The following is an 18,166-nucleotide window of genomic DNA, read 5'->3' on the forward strand; positions in this document are numbered from 1 at the left end:
CGGCGACAATCATTTGAGCATCTCATCCGACCGAATGCCCGGATACCAGGCCTTCCCGATGCGCTCGACTTCCCTGATGAAGTTCGGACTCGCGATTTGAAGCGAGCCAGTGGGGCCTTTGGTGAGCTTTGGATCGTGATCATCAGGCTCGTAGAACGGATTGCGCAGGAGCTTGATATACGCATGCTGCAATGCTTGAAAAGCCTGGCACAACGTTAACACATGTATGAGTCACCGGAGGCTTTCATGTCAGATCGTACCGGCGTCAGGTCGCTATTCCTCAATCCCATACCCGCAGTAATCCTCCCTCCCTCAGCCACGGTGCCTTCTATGTCAATGACAATCACGAACTTGACCCCGGTGTTCGTCATCCAGCCGTACATGGCTATCCGCTCGTCTAAAGCATGAAGCAGGCCGAAATCGTGGGTGAGACCTTTGGAGGGCAGGCGGGCTTCGAAGATGTCCAGACAGGTGTTGAGCATGAAGGAGAACTCCAGTCGGTCGCGTTCAGCTTCGTAGCCGGGTCCTGTTGCGGGGAAGAGCGATATGTGTAGTGGGTTGTTGCTTCGCCCTATCACGCCTATGCAGGCGATTGAAGGACTTCTGCTGTCCATCGTTGCATATTCTTCAGTCCAGATGTGGAGGTGGTTGTGCTGGACATTGAGTTTGATAGCAGTGACGAGGTGACTAAGCTCGGATGCCAAGCTTCTCCCGCTCCGGGCCAATCAGCGCAGAGCGGATTGGCGAGGTCATCATACACTCGACTTCTCCCATTGCCACTGCTCTCGCCCCCTCCTACGAACACTCTCCCTCCCTTCTCTCCACTCTCCCTTCATCCTCACTACATCGCAGCCATGCTTCCACGAGCACGGCAGGCGACAGCAATGGCGCTGCGCGGTAAGCACTGGCCCCTCAACACACGCAGCAAGTGCGCGGCACGGTCTAATGGATGCACGATGTAGCCAAACCCATGACCGCAATACAGCCCTTCCGAGCTGCGAACGCCGCCTTCATATCATCCACCTCCTCGAAACCGGCAGAGCCGATCATGGGCAAGCCGGGTATCGTGAAAGGAGGACCGGCTCCACCCCCGCCTATGAAGTCGCTCTCGAACCAAACACAAGTGCCGCTACCGAGTCAAGAGGGGACGAAGGGCGTGGTGCAATACGCACTGTGAGTACAGCGCGGCACGATACAGCGACGAAGCGCGTCTTCATCATGCTGATTACATCACACACAGCACCACCCTCGACAGCATCGCCAACTGGGCACGACAAGGCTCCCTCTGGCCCATGACCTTCGGCCTCGCCTGCTGCGCCGTAGAAATGATGCACCTGTCCACCCCGCGCTACGACCAAGACCGCCTCGGCATAATCTTCCGCGCCTCGCCGCGTCAATCCGACGTGATGATCGTGGCCGGCACCCTCACAAACAAGATGGCGCCGGCGCTACGACAAGTCTACGACCAGATGCCCGATCCCCGATGGGTGATTAGCATGGGCTCGTGCGCGAACGGAGGCGGCTACTACCACTACTCGTACAGCGTGACGAGGGGATGTGATCGTATTGTGCCCGTGGATATTTACGTGCCCGGCTGCCCGCCGACGTCGGAGGCGTTGATGTACGGCATTTTCCAGCTGCAGAAGAAGATGAGACATACCAAGATTACGAGGATGTGGTACAGGAAGTGAGCGGGTAGCGAAGGTGCGAGATTGTTGGGAGTCAAAAGGTGTACATATGCATTATGGTATTGGCTTGAGATAGCGATTTACTCTCGCGCCATCCTTGTCTTAAGTCTGTCAAAGAGGATATATGTCCTCATTGAAGATAAATCATGCCCATCAATGACTCGTGTTGAGCTATGAATATCGTGGAGGAGACAACGACAGTGGGGAGGCAGCATGGCCACCGACTCAATCTGCCGAACACTGCTTCGTCGTCCCCACACTTGCCCATCCCCACACCGGGCTGGACAACATCTCTACCCTGCACGGCAATTGCGGGAGGCCCAGTGGATTTAAATATTACCACTTCACCTCTCCGTTTAACCCCAATCACCTCCATCCTTCACATGCTCCATCTGCGCGCCTCCGCCAGATCAATCACCCGCGCAGCTCAACTCACTCGGCACATCTCCATCCATCGACACTACGCAACCATGTCATCCCAACTAACCTCCTGGGACCGCCTGGTGCGCTACGTCTCCGAAAAGGACGGCAAGATCCGGTACGGCGAGCCCATTGTGTCCGACGAGAAGCCCGACATCGACCAGTTGGCGCAAGACGGCAAGCTCGAAGTGCACGTCCTCGAAGGCGCGCACCCGATCGATGCCAAGCGCACGGGCGAGCAGGATAAAGTGAAGAAGTTGCTTGGGCCGTTGACCGTCAAGGACGTGCCTATCATCCGCTGCGTAGGGTTGAATTATAAGACGCATAGTATGTCCCTGCATCCCTCACGCTACACGAACCCCAACTAATCCCCCACCCCAGTCCTCGAAACGGGCTTCGACCTCCCCAAGAACCCAACCCTCTTCATCAAAGCCAGCCCAGCAGTAGGCGACACGCGCGCCCCGGTCCCCATCCCGCCCCTCGGCCAACCGCAATGCGACTACGAAGGCGAACTCACCGTGCTCATCGGCGCCGACGCGAAAAACGTCAGCGAAGCCGACGCCCTCAACTACGTCGCCGGCTACGTCACCGGCAACGACGTCTCGTGCCGCGACTGGCAAATGGACAAGGAGAAAGCGGGCATGATGCCGCAGTGGAGCTTCTCCAAGTCCTTCGACAACTACGCCCCGCTCGGCCCGTGTCTTGTTTCCTCGCGCCTGCTGGGCGACGGCGGGAAGCTGAAGTTGCGCACGTGGGTGAATGGGGAGGAGAGGCAGAATTCCGACACGTCGGATTTGTGCTTTGGGGTGCGCAAGTTGGTGAGCTGGTTTAGTCAGGGGCAGACGTTGCAGAAGGGGAGTTTGATTATGACGGGCACGCCGGGTGGGGTGGGCGTGGCGATGAAGCCGCAGACTTATTTGAAGGATGGCGATGAGGTGGCGGTGGAGATTGAGGGCATTGGGAGGCTGGTGAATACGATGAAGTTTGTGCAGTAGGTTGATAGATGGTAGTGGCTGTACAGCTTCTCCTCCCCCTCTTCTGTCCATTACTCGATTCGCACACTCCGTGAATCGATGCATCCCTCAAGACAGATACCGCTCAAACCGCCCCTCCCTCGGCGGCGTACTTTCCAACCCACCACCAACCTCACGCCTATCCATCCACAAGCGTCGATCCTCTTCCAGCCCATCAAGATGTCCCTCAAGTTCGTTCTCAACCTCCTCGTGACGAGCCTGACGGTGCGTAGGACGGCGATGGCGCTGAGACCGCTGAACTTCCCGTCCCCCATCCGTAGCGTGCAAAGCAGGAGCAGCAGAGGCATGTGTTGCAGACGGTGTCCTACCAGTAGCTGTTGCGGGAGGCGGATAAGCGGTAACATGCATCCTTCGTTCTGGAATAGCAGGTGTCGCTTGTCCCAGAATCGCCCGGCCTACATATATCGGCGACTGCGGGGCCATGGTAGCTGCGTCGGAGCGATTTTTCGCTCGTGTGGATCTCATAATGTCGGCTGGTGTCTGCGGCTGGGTATTCGGAGGCAGACTATCGTTGTAAACGCCGACTTTTGGAGTTGCTGGCACCGCTTTCGCAGCGCTTTTGCGCTTTCCGTGGCTTTCGGACGATGTTGAGGGCTTTGAAGGAGATAGTTGGGACAGAGCGGATCGACTCGTGTCCGTTGCGGGATTGCAACCAATCGGCGGACTACTTGCTACGCTCTCCAGGCTGGGTGCCAGTGGCGTTGAAGGCGGGAGAGCAAGGGACAGTGCAGCGACATCTTCGACCAGGCTTTCTGCTTCTTCCTCGGCGATTTCACCCTCGAGCCGTTCGCGAGTGGAGGACGAAACAGGAGTGCTGTGAGGCATAGCAGGAGTTGGCTGATGGAGTGACGAATCTTGTCGAAATGGATCTCCGGTAAGCAAAGACACTCTCCGACGATTCCCAGGCGGCCTCTCCCAGGACCTGCCAACCGAGCGCATCCGACTGATCCGCTCCGTCAACTCGTCCAAAGGGGAGTTCCGGCGCCGCAGGAACTCTTCCGTCGCATCGAGTTCTCTTTCCGAGCAGCGTCGAGATGCAGCACCACCTGGCCCCTCTTCGCCATCGCTCACCGCGCTGACCATGCTGGGATAGCGTCTGGAGCCTGACAAGCGGGAGTCGGTACTTCGCCATGATAACGAGCTCTCACGACTCCCGATGTGAGGTGCTGAGCGAGGGAGGCGCAGGAGGTTCGGCGTTGACCGACTGTGTAGCGACACGGCCGGAGACGCGGAGCGAGTGCGCGAGTAAAGGCCTTCCAACGGGCTGTAGCTGCCTATGCGAGCATGATTGATGCGGAAGTCGTGCTGGGAAAAGTTGCGATGTGGCGGGCGTGTGTGCGATGTGAAGGATAGCAGTCTGCCGTCGTCTGCTTGGCTGGACGAATGGCGGAGACTGCTGCTCGGGAGACGCTGGGAACTTGTGCTAGAAGAGTAACGCATCAAGGGGCGGCGCTCCAGATGCCACGGCCTTGGTGGCATTGCGGCGTTTTGGGTCCATCCATCATTCGTCTGCTCGCTTTGGGTGCGCTGAGTGTGATGACTGGGCTCTCTCCCAACCTCTCTGCTCGGACGGCCCCGATGATGATATCCGACTAGTGAATCCGCATTGCGCTCCGACGAAGACTGCAATCGGAGGTCCGATCCAACATAAGTATTGCTCGAGTTTCCCCAATGAGGCTGGAGGTGCGTCAGAGCCGTGCCATCCGCTGACGAATGCAGAGTAGTCCCAAAGCGAGTTCGGGGGACGAAGACTGGTGCACCTGGATCCAAGACAGGATTGGAGATGGTCTGAGTACTGTCATCAGATAGTATTACGAAAGGTACGGGTTGCCGATCTGTCGAGGTAGTTCTCGAATCGTGCAAAAAAAGCTCCGGCCGATGGCGGTCCGGGATATCAATTGGGCGTGGGAAAGGCACATTCTGTTGGACATCGCCGCCTGTCGAATGCAAGAGCCAAGCTCTCGTGTTGGAAGATGTCAGAGATGGCGGAAATTGAGGCGCAGAGGCTGGACCGATGGGCGAAAGTGCACTCGCATGCGTGGCCCCTCCAACCGGACATCCTCGTTGCAGGACCGCTGTGGGAAGCTCGGCGAATGCGTTCCGTTGTCCTTGAGCACCATCTACCAATTCAGTGTAAGGAGACAAGCCTGCTTCGTCTCCGTGTTGATGGGCATCAAGTGTCCTGCCGCTAGGATGGCGCGGCGAGGACCTCTTGTCATGCAAAGGGCGGAGGGAGATGCGTCCCGGTGCCCCTCTCGCCTGGTCATGCAAACCATGCCGGTCCCCGACACGCTCATGATCACCATAGGGCTCGAACTCACCCGCAGTCGTAGCACGCTCTCCAAGCTCCTCGTCAGCCGCACGACCGTCATCAACTTCAGACGAAGCAGAGCACAAAGCCTTCCGCTGGCCCAGATTTTGATTTGGGGAGATGAGTGAGAGCCGGGTAGGGTGGCTCGGTCCTGGGCTCAGTCGGACATACGAGCTGCTGGGTCTAGCCTGCCTTGCGGACTGCCGAGCTGCCTGGCGAAGGTGGAAAGCCTCTAGATCGTCTCGGGTGAGATCGATGCGAGAGGCGGGGATGCGAAGCATCGTGCAGACCGAGGGCATTCGTGCGTAGTAGACACAACATGGATCGTCCAGCGCCGGAGAAGTAGAAGAAGAAGTGCGTCGAGGAACAGGGAGAGTCGCTGCATTGCGAACCGGGGGGATCGGCGGCAGAAGGAGAGAGCCCTGGCGAGATCCTGATGTTCGCGGAAGGGGGTGTCATGTCGGAGGGCGTAGGCGGGCCAGGTTGACCGGGCATCTCTTCGCTCGTGGGCAGCGGCATTACGATGCGAATTGTGAGAGTAGTGACGATCGTATGACCTCGAGGGAGGATGGAGTACTTCACTTTTATTAGCTTTCTCGGAAGGCGTAACACGACATGGGAAGCCGCGTTCGAGAGTCCATTGTTGCTGCCTCCTTGGGAGGGCCAAATTCGAGATCGGGGCATAAAACGAAGGAAAGATGAAGCCGCAGAGTCCGGTTAAGGTGGACGTGTCAAATGCGGATCCTGTGATTGCTGCAATGATTCAGACTGGAGACGACGGCTTGAGATAAGGCAATCCATGTAATGTTTGATACTGCAGAACGATTGTCTGTCGATGCGATCGTGGTCCACTTTCAGCAACAACGATTGGCGCAGCGTTCTCTTCGCAGAGGACAGACGAGCAATAATACCACATCGTCATCAGCCTGAGCGGTTCGCCTTCCGTTTCCGCGACTTGTTCTGGCGGCGCTTGGGACTGCGAACATGTCAATGGAAATTTTCATCCGCTTCAAATGTGCGGTTCATGCCTTGGTTGATATTCGATAACCTCAGATTCGTCAGTGGATGGCGTTGGCTCCCGGTCGTTCGTGTTCTCCGGGTCGTTGTCGACTATGGAGTCTGAACGATCGGCCTGGCGGGGCTCGGATGGGGTTGATTGTTCCGCGGTTGCCGAGGATCCAGCCTCATCGCTGTGATGTGTCTCCTCGGGGATGGTAGATAGGGTTGATTGCGGCGGGATTGCCCAGGAATGAGACGCATCGCCATACTGTATGTCCGCGAGGGGAACAGGTGGGGTTGATGGCTGCAGGGCTGGCGAGGGTTGAAGCTCATCGCCACGCTGGAGCTCATCGATGATGAGTTGGCGATAGGCGGAGGCGACTCGTCGTACATATACCGCCAAGAAGATCATTGTAGTGGTGATGAGGCTAACTTTGAGGAGGTAAAGAATCTCCCATGTTCCCAAGCCGGGCGTTTCGGGTTGTGTGCCGGTGTGTGGATGCAGGTGCATCACCACGCTGCCGAGTATGATGAGTTTGAGGGAGCGAATGATGACCAATTTCCAGGTGGGTGCCTCGGGTTGTGCGACGTTGGTGGGATCCATGCTTGTGATAGAGTGATTGTTGATATTGAGATGTGGATATGTCGGTGCTGTGGTGGTGTATGAAGAGTTACGATGGCTTGAGTTGGTGATATCGGCGAGGGAGGGAATGGAGAGTGTGTTGTGTTGTCGTTCCGGCCGAACATCCACGATATAGGAAGCGTACACTGACAAGTGTGGGAGAAGCCTGCCTCATAACTGCATGTCATCTTCGTCATCTTGGTAGTCGTCGCCGCCAAAGCCATTCTCTCTTTCATTAGCTTCGCGCTCCTTCTGGTTTTCTTCGTTGGGGCGGTTGATCCTCCTGCACATCATATTAGTTCCTGCCGACATTCCAGATAGCAACTGCACTCACCTCAAGCCGTCCACGACCCCACTCACAAACCCTCGAATCTCTGCAACTTCCATGCCGCCAACCCCATTCATCTTGACCCCAGCACCAGGGCCGAGGACTCGAAAGCCTTTGCGCAACTTACTCATCCGCACTTCCTGGAGATCCCTCAGCAGCCTGCGAATGGCATTCGCATCGTCAAAGTCATCGGCCGCGTGGGTGAGGAGGAGATGGCCCAGTTCCAGCCAGTGGTATGGCAGAGCATCGCTTTGCGCTTGGCTGGTCGAGGATTCTGGGAGAAAAGGAGGAGAGAGTTCTGAAGATTCGTGGGACAGATAGGGCTCGTCTTCTAAGGCCACGCCAGTGGGTCGTGGAAGTTTGGGCGGAGGTGATAAGACTTCTGCTGTGCGAACGTCGGTTTCGAAGTCGAGGATGCTGGTTAGACATTCTACGCTGAGCCAGGGAGGTGGAGAGATATTGGCTCGTTTCTGCCGCTTAAGGAGCAGGGCAAGCCAGAGGGGAAGCGGAGTTGGAAATGGAGGATTCAATGGTTGTGTTGGGCCCTTGCATTTCATCAGCATAGGTTTGGATCTGGGTTATAATGGCCAACCCACTCCCAGAAGTTGTAATTCGTCCAGTCTTTGGCGTGGGATTACCGTGACGAGTTCCATTTCGCAGAGAAAGCCCACTTCGGCCGGGGTGAGGCCAGGAGGGAGGAGTAGGGCCATTGGGAATCGTTGTGCATTGCCTCAGCAGCAGCTGCGCTGTAATAAGATGAATCAATGTTCAGTTGCCAGAAGTCGTCCTTTGATATTTCGAGTCCACGCGAAGTCGCGCGTCGCGGCAAGCCATTGGCTGGTGGGGCAAAGCTTGTTGCCATTTATTGCTGTCCTTTCAACCTCACCTCCTCCCTCTTCGCCTCATCTCGAGTCGACCATGGCAGTTCCTTGATTCAAACACATCCCCGTTGGATGTCCTCTCGACAATGGCTCTCGTTCCAGCAGCCATCCTGTTGGCGGGCTGGTGGGAACAGGTTTCGCGTAAACTTCCCGATCCCTACCTCGTGCGCAGCCTGGTCCCCCTGCCTCTTCTCAATACGAACTGTCTACTAATTTTCACAATCTAGGACGAGGTGTTCCATGTCGGTCAAGTGAGACATTACCTGGCGGGCCGATTGAGGGTGTGGGACCCCAAAATTACCACACCTCCCGGCCTCTATCTACTCTCCTACGCCGTCTCTCCCGCCGACAGCTCCTTGAGGACACTCCGGGCCCTGGGTCTGGTCTGTTTACTCATTATCCCCGGCATCGTCATCCTTTCCTACACGCAGAGGCAGCGTGGCAGACGAGAGCCATGGGCAAAGACCCACAACGCCGTCAATATCGCTCTGATGCCCCCACTCTTTTTCTTCTCCGCTCTTTACTATACGGACGTCCCGTCGACTCTCTCCGTCCTTGTGTTCTATTCCGCCTTTCTTTCTGCCGACCAGCAATTGACATGGTGGAAATATCCTATGTTGATCCTCCTCGGCCTTGCCAGCCTCCTCTTCCGCCAGACCAACATCTTTTGGGTGGCTCTCTTTCCCGCTGGCTTGTCTCTTGTCCGTCTACTCGATCAAGGTCCTGATGTCGCTCGAAACTCAATGTACAAACGAGCCGATGGCTTCGGCGACAGCTTCATCAGTGTGCTAAGGACAAGTTGGAGGATGAATGTCGTTTACGACCCTTCCGTGCGAGATGCTTGGCTCGAAGGTTGGTTGGCTGCACTCCTCGCCTCACACCAAAAGTATCTTACTGACTGCGTCTACCCAGACTACTTCAAAACCGTGATTTCTCTCGCAGTGTGTTTGATCAGACTTGCCACTCAGCCTCGACGGCTCGTCAACGTTCTGCTCGCCCTGGTCCACTATCTGGCCATCATCGCCGCCTTTGCAGCCTTTATCATCTGGAACGGCGGCGTCGTACTCGGCGACAAATCCAACCACGTCGCCACCCTCCACCTCCCGCAAATGCTCTACATCTGGCCCTACTTCACCTTCTTCTCCTGGCCCATCCTCTTACCCTATCTCTCCACGCTTCCCCTCGGGATCGTGGCAAAGATATCCCAATTCGCCCCACTGGAATCCATGCTCGTCTTCAAACGCCGACACCTGGTACCTCGATTTTGGCTCATGCTTGCCTCCGTCAGCCTAGCCTGCCTTGTTGTTCGCTTCAATACTATCGTCCACCCTTTCTTATTGGCGGATAATCGACATTACACCTTCTACGTCTTCCGGCTGCTAACCCGGCGCTGGTGGGTGAAGTACGCAGTCACTCCCATCTACGTCGTCTGCGGCTGGGCAACTATGCAAGCACTTGGCGCCAGGCCATTCGATACACCGTCCGCACAACCAACCTCATCAAAAACCAAACCACCACAAAAACAATCCTACCAACCAGACCGCCATCTCATCCCGACCGGCCAAACATCCGCCAACATCTCCTTCGTCCTCGTCTGGCTCGCCACAACCACCCTCCAGCTCATCACCGCGCCCCTCGTCGAACCGCGCTACCTCATCCTGCCCTGGATTTTCTGGCGTATGCACGTTCCACTACAACAGTACACCGCAACTGAAGGACCCAATTCAAGCGCCAAAACGCGTAATCGTCTGGATTACCGGCTCTACCTCGAGACGGCGTGGTTCCTCGTCGTCAATGCCGCGACGTGCTACATTTTCCTCAACTGGGGGTTCGCCTGGCCGCAAGAGCCGGGCAAGATACAGAGGTTCATGTGGTAGTCGTCGCTTTAGGAATCCGCTCAAAATACAACATGCACCCTCACATCATCTCCTGCAACGCCTCCATTCCCCCCTCGCCCTCCCCCCCTTTCCGCAACCCCAGTCTCCGCCTAGCACTAAGATAAACCTCATACACCCGCAACTTGACCGCAATCTTCGCATACGCGGCAAACGCAAGCCCATACGACCACAAATTCGGCGGCCACAGCAAACTCCCCCGAATCCCCTCGACGCTCTCCTCAAACACCGCGCGGGCCGCGAAGCGCGCGAGGATCATGAAGCTGCGCACGGGGCCTTGCCGCGTCTCCAAACCCTCGTCTAGGCTCCGCGTCAAGTCGTTCGTTTTGAGGATCAGGAGGATGATGCGCGGCACTTTGCCTAGCAGCTGCACGAGCTGCTCGAGGAGTTCGCCGGACCCCAGCGCGTCGGAGATGTTCTTTTTCTCCTGCTTGTTGCGCGGCGTGGAGACGTCGGAGCGCACGACGTCGAAGTCCCGCCCTGTAATGGCCGCGGCGAAAATGGGGAACTCATCGTCGCCTATCCCCGCTACTTCGTACGCGTAGTGCCGCATCTTTGCCTCGTCGACGTCGATGACGGCTAGCCAGAGATGCGCGTAGCTCCTGCGCAGCTTCGTGGGGATGTCGCGGTACAGGCCGTGGTCGTAGAGAACAATGTCAAAATTGCGGGGCCGGCGTTTGGAGTTGTTGAGGCGGATGGCGAGATTGCCGGCGTGCGGATCGCAGTGCAAAGGTGCGCCGGAGCCGAAAATCATCTCGTTGAAGATGCGCGCGAGCGCGGCGGCGACTTCGTCGCGGTCGATGCCATTTGCGTCTAGGAAGGCGAGGTCGTCGACCCGGTGGCCGGTGATGTACTCCATTACGACGATGCGGCGGCGGGCCCAGAGGACGTCGGGGATGACGAGCGGGGAGTTGGGCACGCTGCGGGCGAAATACTCCTTTGCGCGCACGGCGTTGCGCGCCTCTTCGCGGAAGTCGAGTTCTTTCGGCAGGGACACTTGCATTTCGTCGCTGAGCCACGTGAGGTCGTATTCGGGGAAGAAGCGCTTGAGGGTGTTGAAGGTGAAGCGGGTGAGGGCGAGGTCGAGCTGCGACCAGTCGTCGAGGCTCGGGTGCTGGAGTTTGACGGCTACGCGGTCGCCGGTCTCTTTGATGGTGGCGAGGTGGACTTGCGCGAGGCTTGCGGCGCCTATGGGCTCGCGCTGGAAGTCGGCGAAGAGGTCGTCGAGCGAGTGGCCGGTGTCTTTGCGGATCATTTCGTCCATTTTGGAGAAGCCGGTTACGGGGCATGCGTTTTGCAAAGGGATGAAGGTGTCGCACCACTCCTCTGGCAGCAGGTAGTTCAGACTCGTCAAATGCTGGCCGAGTTTGATAAAGATGCTGCCGTTCTTCTTCATCGCCTCCAATGTCCTCTCCGCACACCGCTTGTGACACGCCTTCAACAGCTCATCGTAATTAGGATCCTCGCTCTTCTTCAGCACCACGCGGTAATCATTGACGCTCAGCGCGAGCACGGCACCCACGCGCCCGCTCCTCTCCGCCGCAATATAAAGGTAGCGAATGCGCTCGCTGAAAGCTAGACCTGCGCATGCTGTTACGAAGAGCACGGCAGCGGTGATGGCAGTCTTGCGATGGCGGCGGGAGAAGATGCGCTGCCGGAAAAGTCTCGCTTGCTCGTAGGCCTGTTGCTGTGTTCTAGAAAAGGTGCTTTTGCTTGCGATTGCAGGTTGAGTGCGCAGACATTGGGTACAGGTCCATGTCCGGGCGAGAGGACGGGCGGGAGATCGGAAGGCGGTGGTGAGGGAGGTTGCCGCCCATGGGGAAATTAGAGGTCGCATTGCATGCTGTATAATTCGAGGGAGCGCTGAGGAGCTACGCGCGCAAAAATTGGCGAGTGGTTAGCAAGGCATGAGGACGAGAAGCGGTGGGTGTGAGAGGGACGCGAAGATGTGTTGTGCGGAAAAGTTGCCATGTCATCATCGTTCTACAACAAATTCACTCGGAGCTAGCACTTGCTTCCGCGGGCCGGAGCGACGCCATTGGAGATTCCATAAATGGAAGGATATGAGTTGAGTAATAAAGAAATGGCAATGGTCGAGAAGCGCATCACAGATCTGAAGGGGTCATTTACTGGAGAGACGGTGAATGTCTCCGAACTGGCTAGAGGAAGCAAAGCCGTTCCAACCCATCGAAAGCAGGCCTCCATCATGCATGCACGCCGGCAACGCCAACGCTAAGTTCAAGCACTCTCCATCCTCCCCATCTCCCTAGCCTCTTGTTCTCCTCTTAATCCATGCAATCACGGCGCCTGATTCTCCTTGACCACCTGCCGAATCTTCTTCTCGTACGCCGGGCGATCCTTCTTGTACAGATTGTATGCGTCCGCCTGCGCCGGCGATTCCGGGTTGACTTCGTTCAGCAGGAACTGAATGCCGATGAGGATCTCTTTGACGGTGATGGCGGGCTTCCAGCCTTCGTCTTCGTTAAGGATGCTGAGGCAGACGGTGCCGGAGGGGTAGACGTTGGGGTGGAAGAGGGGAGGGACGAATTTGCCTGTGATGCACCAGTCAGCGACAGGACGTGGAGGTGTGTGGATTGAAGGGAGTGGGACTCACATTTGGGAGGCTTGGTCGGGTATTCTGCAATCATCATGTCAGCTCTTCAATCCATCACAGCAGGTGTGCACTTTCCCCATGCAGGACATACCGTCAGGAAACGTGACTTCCAGTTTGAACAACCCGCCCGCCCAGATGGTGTTCTCCTTGCCCGGCACCGCACACTCCCATTTCTTGAGATCGAGCCCGCCGTTGGCCGTCTTCACTGGGCGCGCGACAAAGCCGAAGGGATGATCTTTGCGCCACGCTTTGCTGTGTGGGTGTCAGTGGTGTTCCATGCTTCGTCTCTAGGCGGAGACTGCCTTACCGCTCTTCTTGAAGCCGAGTCTGCGTGAGGGACATGTTGGGCGACGCAGACTCTGCAGTTGGTGGAGGTTTGGCGTTTCACGAGTGCTTGCAGCCAAGTGAAAGAAAAGCAGGGCTCTGCGGAGGCGGGGATGTCGGAGAGAGGGTGGTATGCACAATCACCAAAGAGTGACGGAAGGAAGGGTAGTACAAAGTGTGGCAAGTGAATGTATGAAAGTGAACTCGGTGGCACAAAAGTTACGGCGCCTCGCCCTCGGATTCTGACGTGTCTCAAAGATTCTAGGCGTGGCGTGGACGAAGGTTCGCGGTGCACTATGCGCGCGCTTTCGCTTAGGGTTAACTAATCGATAAGAACAGGTAAAGTCGGTTTCCGGTAAAGGCTAATGCCTCGCATGCCTCGGGATCCCACATGCTGTTGTGCTCTCCGGCCAGCCTCACTTCACCCCTCACATTCTTCCACGATTTGCGCTATACTCATTCATGTCACCCATACTATTCGCCCTCAGCGACTGATGACATAGATCTCCTCAATCACACAAGATGGCCGACAAGCCGGAACAGATAATAGAGACTGCTCCCGATCCCGAGGAGGACGACTTGAGCGATCTCGACGGTACCACCTCCTCCCTTCTGTCCCTTCCCTCCAACAATCCCACTGGCTAACAAACCCCTCAGATGTCCTCGACGAATTCAACCCCAAACCAATCCTCCCCTCCTCCCCTAAGCCCACCGCCTCAGGCCCCGGCAGACCCGCAGCAGCACCCCCCAACCCCGCCACCGCAACAACCACCAAATCCGCCCCCGAAGTCGCACTCGAAGATGCAGCGCCGGCAGCAAGCGAAGAAGACTTCGCCGCGCAGCTGCAAGCCGGCATGTCGAACCTCATCTCCGAACTCGGCGAGAACCCGGAAATGCAAAAGCAGTTTGAAGCGATGATGGCGGAGCTCATGAACGCCGGCGCAGCAGGGACGGACGCGCAGGCAGCGGAGCACGTAAAGCGCGCGAGCGAAAGCATGCCCAAAGAGGCGGAGAGTGGGAGTAGCAGAGGGGTGGCAGGGACAGGGACTAGCAAAAAAGAAGACCGCTTCCAAGACAGCATCCGCAAGACGATGGAGCGCATGCAGCAATCCGACACCGCGGCCTCGACGTCCGCGACGGCGGCGAAGAGCGAGGAGGAGATGCTGATGGAGATGCTGAAGAGCCTGGGCGGCGGCGAGGGTGGGCTAGACGAGGGTGGCGAGGAGGACTTCAATTCCATGCTGCTGAATATGATGACACAGCTGACGAACAAGGAGATTTTGTATGAGCCGATGAAGGAGCTGCATGATAAGTTCCCCGCGTGGATGGAGAAGAATGCGGCGGGCACGAAGGGGGAGGATCTTGCGCGGTATCGCGAACAGCAGCAGTTGGTCGAGGAGATTGTCGCGCGGTTTGAGAGGAAGGGATATAGTGATGACAACGAGGAGGATCGGGAGTATATTGTCGAGAGGATGCAGAAGGTTGGTTGCTACTTGAGATCTTTATATTGTCTCGCCATGCTAACGTCGCTGTTCGCAGATGCAAGCGGCAGGATCACCGCCACCGGATCTCGTGGGGGATATGAGCGCTGCACAGGAAGCCTTGGGCGATCTCGATGCCGGCTGTCCGACTCAATAACGTTGTCAACGCATAGAGAGGGTGATGCAAGAAACGCGCATACGTTGATCAAATTTCATTCATGATGGCTATCCTTGGAGCCTCTTGCTGAGCGACTCTTGAGCAATCCGTTGCCTCCCATGCCACTCGTCTACGCCTTTAACGCCTACGCTAAGTCCAAAGTCGTCAACCCATGGAGTGCCTCAGTATCACGTTCTGCTCTCCGTTCACGACATGTCCATCGCCTCGCCTTGTTCGTGCACCGCCGTCAGGCCCGACATCTCTCCACTCGCATCTTGCTCCATCAGTTCGGAGAAGAGCGCATCGTAGTCGTCATCATCGCTGTACAAATGCTCCGATCGGCCTTCATCCATCACCCCCTGTTTCTGCTCCTCCGGCATGTACGACAGCAAAGCCTCCAGTTCTTCATGCTCGCGTCGCAGAACCTCTTCCGCTTCTTGTTCCACAAGTGGCGCCGCCTGCTGCTGTGTCGAAGGTGCCGACATGTGCATCACATCACTCGAGTTCGGCAACTCAAACCACGACTCATCCACTTCCTCCGCAATATCGTCCATCAACTCAAAAGGCGAGAAAGTAGGCGCTTCGCGCGCCAGCTGCGCCTCCCATTGTTTCCGCCTTTGCACGAAATCCAGTCGCATAATCTAAAGACTCATCACGTTAACGACTCCATTCCACAAACGAACGCGAAAAGAAACCAAGCACAGCAAAAAACTCACATCCTCTCCCCTCCCCTCGAACCTCCTCTCCTCCCTCCCTTCCTGCACCTTCTTGAGAAACAAACTCCTCCGTCTCTCCTTCAACTCATCCGCCCTCGGGCTCGGCGCGCGCTTCACAGCGCGTTGCGAGAACGGAACGGATGTCTTCGCCGCTGCTGCTCCACCTGCACTCTTCGCCATAACTGGCTCCACCACATTCTCCCCCTGCTCTATTGCGAGTATTTTCGGCGAAGAGGAGGCCGAGGCGTTGAGATCTGACATCGAAGGGAAAGCGGCGAAGTGGGAGCGGCCATAGATGTTTGCGCTGCGTGGCGAGAGCGGGGACGGCGTTTTGGGCAGGTAGGCTGTGTGGGAGAGATTTGCGGCTGTGGATGGAGGGAAGAAGGTAGTGGTTGCAAGCATTCTGGTGTTTCCCCCTCTAGGCGGTAGCAATGAGGGTGGGATGAAGGATGGGAGATGGAAGATGGTGTGGTGGGTTGGGCTTTGAGGTGTGATGGGAATGACGCGCGCGCGGGTTTGGCACGCGTTAGCCTTCGGGAGCTTGAGCCGGGAAGCGGATGGACTAGCGTGGTGATGCTGCATGCCTCAGGCATTAGAAATACACAATGTGGTAAAGATATGTCAAGTATCTCTATGAAGGGCATAGATGCTAGGAAGAACGATATGAATCCTCCTGAGCAACATCCGCCGCAGCACTCAACCGCCCCTCCAACTCCCTCTTCAACTCCTCCATGAAATTCAACCGCTTCACCAGCTTCGCCTTCTGCAACTCCTCCTCCACCCTCGCCTTCTGCTTCAAACTCTTCGTCGCCCCCTCCATCCACTCCTCCCACACAAACCCACTCTCATGCACCTGTCGCAGTCCCTCCAGCACGCCCTCCTCGTCCTGCGCACGCGCGTACCCCGTCAGAAGCGTAGACCAGGTGACGTGGTTGGGCTCGATGCCTTGCCCGCGCATGTACGCGAGGATCTGCTCGGCCAGCTTGGGTTTGCCGTGGCGCGTGAAGCCGTGCAGGAAGATGGACCAGGATTGCACTGTGGGCTTGCATTGTGTTACTCTGGCGGAAGGGGGAAGGGGCCGTTGCATGTCGCGAATGACGCGCGAGGCGTGCAGAAGTCCGTTGGAGTGCTTGATAAATGCCATCAGGAAGATGTTGGCGGTGTAGTCATCAGTCGCTAGGTGGGATAAACAGGGGTCGCCTGCGTCGACGAGCTCGCGCCAGCGCACATACAGTGCTGCGACGGCTTCCACGTCCGATTGGGACGAGAGGACGTGCTCAATGCTCATGGTGATCAGAAGATTTGCGGCGGGTGGCCAGAGCGGCATGATTCTGTCGGACTGCTGCTGCTGTCGCTTGGGAATGGGCAGGCCGAGCTTCTCCAGGGGCTGAAGGTCGAAGAGTTGGGCGCAGGCGTCGGTCACCGTGGCCAACGCCGTCCTGCGGTTGTGCTTGGTATGGTGTAGGATCAGACAGTACAGAATCTCGAACGCGACCACCTCCGCCTTCCGCAGGTTCACGCTCTCAATCGCATCGCGAATGATCTGATTGAGAAGTTCCGCATCGTCAATGTTCATCTTGCACGCCTTCAGCAATATCGCAAAGGTGAATTCGTCGGGCTTTAGTTCCCTCTGCACCAGCGAACGATACACCGAAAGCGCCGTACTTCGATCGCCGGCTTCAATAGCGTTCAGCATGATGATGTTGCAGATCTGGATGTTGGGCTTCATGCCCATGTCGACCAGCTCCGAGACCAGGCGCAAACATACCCGCAGTCCATCAGGCCGGGCGCTGGATTTGCGAAGCAAAGTTGCACAATTGGACAAGAATGCGCGACTGTTGACATCGGCGTCACAGGTTCGCGCGGTTTGGAGTGCTCCGTACGCTTCTTCGAAAAGATCGTGTTTGGCGAAATGAGTGGCGAAGTGAAGATGGGTGTTCCAGTGCAGCGTGACCTGATGTCGCTCGATCGCCTGGTACATGCCCATGATCTGCTCATGTGTACCTTCTTTCATAAGCCAACGGACACAAGGATGGATCAATCGCAACGGCCCGTCACTGTCACGATCGGCAAGAGTGCAGAAGATGCTGGTCAGGTGCCCCATCTTTTCTAGACGATCGTCTTGGTTACCGTGCCACCAAAAGCCGGCCAGGCATTGGAAGACTTCTTGCACATAGACCGCTGGTACGTATGGACGGACGTGAGTGGCATCCAGAAAGGCTATCACGTTCCTGGGATCGTATGCCAGCAACCAGAGCGCCGCCTGCGCCCAGACATACAACCCGCCTAGCTCCACCGGACTGTCATCGAGAGAAATGTCAACGAGGGCGTCGACGTCCAGTAGTGTCCGCCCATGATCCAGCTGATCGAGAATGTCGTCCACCCATGCAGGTGCTCGCGGGTCTGTGACAATCCTCGCCTCAGCAACATCTTCCCGGGCGATCCTTCTGTAATTGAGATCAACCTTTGCGATCTGTCGTTGCCAGAAGGCCCATGCGGGCAATCTTCGACTGGCGGCAGCTAAAGGCCGGTGGTTTGAAGAGTCGTGTTTTCGTCTTCGCCGGGCAAATTTCCCCGACGACCACACAGTATCATAATTTTCAATTCTCGCCAATGGCCTGAAGAGGCGCTTATATTCTTGAGGGTTGATGAAGTGCTTCGGTCGCAGGTCCGGCCTCGATGTCTTGCCGGGACGC

At 56.9% G+C, this 18,166-nt stretch overlaps 12 protein-coding genes across 12 annotated transcripts; 4 read left to right on the forward strand and 8 right to left on the reverse strand.

The window, feature by feature from the left end:
* Positions 1-9: 9 nt before the first annotated feature.
* Positions 10-614, reverse strand: BDY17DRAFT_256309 (Sedlin; the record flags this gene model as incomplete). Its single annotated transcript, XM_033731593.1, has 2 exons — positions 10-204; positions 261-614. 2 exons carry the CDS (start codon positions 612-614, stop codon positions 10-12), a joined length of 549 nt encoding a protein of 182 aa, XP_033586486.1.
* A 157-nt stretch (positions 615-771) lies between these two features.
* On the forward strand, positions 772-1,860 carry BDY17DRAFT_302915 (uncharacterized protein). The gene is made up of 3 exons (XM_033734476.1): positions 772-897; positions 963-1,173; positions 1,241-1,860. The coding sequence occupies exons 1-3, from the start codon at positions 855-857 to the stop codon at positions 1,689-1,691; spliced, it is 705 nt and encodes a 234-aa protein (XP_033586487.1). The 5' UTR covers positions 772-854; the 3' UTR covers positions 1,692-1,860.
* A 298-nt stretch (positions 1,861-2,158) lies between these two features.
* Positions 2,159-3,103, forward strand: BDY17DRAFT_318541 (uncharacterized protein; the record flags this gene model as incomplete). Its single annotated transcript, XM_033736199.1, has 2 exons — positions 2,159-2,435; positions 2,490-3,103. 2 exons carry the CDS (start codon positions 2,159-2,161, stop codon positions 3,101-3,103), a joined length of 891 nt encoding a protein of 296 aa, XP_033586488.1.
* Positions 3,104-3,147: 44 nt separating this feature from the next.
* Positions 3,148-6,107, reverse strand: BDY17DRAFT_28502 (uncharacterized protein). Its single transcript, XM_033732106.1, has one exon. The coding sequence runs from the start codon at positions 5,750-5,752 to the stop codon at positions 3,191-3,193; it is 2,562 nt and encodes an 853-aa protein (XP_033586489.1). The 5' UTR covers positions 5,753-6,107; the 3' UTR covers positions 3,148-3,190.
* Positions 6,108-6,462: 355 nt separating this feature from the next.
* Positions 6,463-7,056, reverse strand: BDY17DRAFT_326922 (uncharacterized protein; the record flags this gene model as incomplete). The annotated part of the gene is made up of 1 exon (XM_033737592.1): positions 6,463-7,056. One exon carries the CDS (start codon positions 7,054-7,056, stop codon positions 6,463-6,465), a length of 594 nt encoding a protein of 197 aa, XP_033586490.1.
* A 189-nt stretch (positions 7,057-7,245) lies between these two features.
* On the reverse strand, positions 7,246-8,112 carry BDY17DRAFT_318542 (uncharacterized protein; the record flags this gene model as incomplete). Its single annotated transcript, XM_033736200.1, has 3 exons — positions 7,246-7,398; positions 7,435-7,947; positions 7,999-8,112. 3 exons carry the CDS (start codon positions 8,110-8,112, stop codon positions 7,246-7,248), a joined length of 780 nt encoding a protein of 259 aa, XP_033586491.1.
* A 257-nt stretch (positions 8,113-8,369) lies between these two features.
* Positions 8,370-10,160, forward strand: BDY17DRAFT_255698 (alpha-2-glucosyltransferase Alg10; the record flags this gene model as incomplete). Its single annotated transcript, XM_033731549.1, has 3 exons — positions 8,370-8,447; positions 8,511-9,135; positions 9,196-10,160. The coding sequence occupies 3 exons, from the start codon at positions 8,370-8,372 to the stop codon at positions 10,158-10,160; spliced, it is 1,668 nt and encodes a 555-aa protein (XP_033586492.1).
* Positions 10,161-10,180: 20 nt separating this feature from the next.
* Positions 10,181-12,200, reverse strand: BDY17DRAFT_28530 (ABC1 family protein-like protein). Its single transcript, XM_033732109.1, has one exon. The coding sequence runs from the start codon at positions 12,013-12,015 to the stop codon at positions 10,201-10,203; it is 1,815 nt and encodes a 604-aa protein (XP_033586493.1). The 5' UTR covers positions 12,016-12,200; the 3' UTR covers positions 10,181-10,200.
* A 12-nt stretch (positions 12,201-12,212) lies between these two features.
* Positions 12,213-13,381, reverse strand: BDY17DRAFT_302924 (ubiquitin-conjugating enzyme/RWD-like protein). The gene is made up of 4 exons (XM_033734477.1): positions 13,100-13,381; positions 12,884-13,044; positions 12,793-12,816; positions 12,213-12,730 (listed from the first exon to the last, which is right to left on the reverse strand). The coding sequence occupies exons 1-4, from the start codon at positions 13,132-13,134 to the stop codon at positions 12,477-12,479; spliced, it is 474 nt and encodes a 157-aa protein (XP_033586494.1). The 5' UTR covers positions 13,135-13,381; the 3' UTR covers positions 12,213-12,476.
* A 115-nt stretch (positions 13,382-13,496) lies between these two features.
* On the forward strand, positions 13,497-14,795 carry BDY17DRAFT_302929 (Pex19 protein). Its single transcript, XM_033734478.1, has 2 exons — positions 13,497-14,597; positions 14,656-14,795. Exons 1-2 carry the CDS (start codon positions 13,971-13,973, stop codon positions 14,752-14,754), a joined length of 726 nt encoding a protein of 241 aa, XP_033586495.1. The 5' UTR covers positions 13,497-13,970; the 3' UTR covers positions 14,755-14,795.
* Positions 14,796-14,960: 165 nt separating this feature from the next.
* Positions 14,961-15,872, reverse strand: BDY17DRAFT_326928 (uncharacterized protein; the record flags this gene model as incomplete). Its single annotated transcript, XM_033737593.1, has 2 exons — positions 14,961-15,395; positions 15,471-15,872. 2 exons carry the CDS (start codon positions 15,870-15,872, stop codon positions 14,961-14,963), a joined length of 837 nt encoding a protein of 278 aa, XP_033586496.1.
* Positions 15,873-16,119: 247 nt separating this feature from the next.
* Positions 16,120-17,205, reverse strand: BDY17DRAFT_312850 (uncharacterized protein; the record flags this gene model as incomplete). The annotated part of the gene is made up of 1 exon (XM_033735665.1): positions 16,120-17,205. The coding sequence occupies one exon, from the start codon at positions 17,203-17,205 to the stop codon at positions 16,120-16,122; it is 1,086 nt and encodes a 361-aa protein (XP_033586497.1).
* Between the last annotated feature and the right edge of the window lie 961 nt (positions 17,206-18,166).

This window comes from Neohortaea acidophila (genome assembly GCF_010093505.1).
Source record: "Neohortaea acidophila strain CBS 113389 unplaced genomic scaffold BDY17scaffold_10, whole genome shotgun sequence".
In the NCBI taxonomy this organism is placed as follows: domain Eukaryota; kingdom Fungi; phylum Ascomycota; class Dothideomycetes; order Mycosphaerellales; family Teratosphaeriaceae; genus Neohortaea; species Neohortaea acidophila.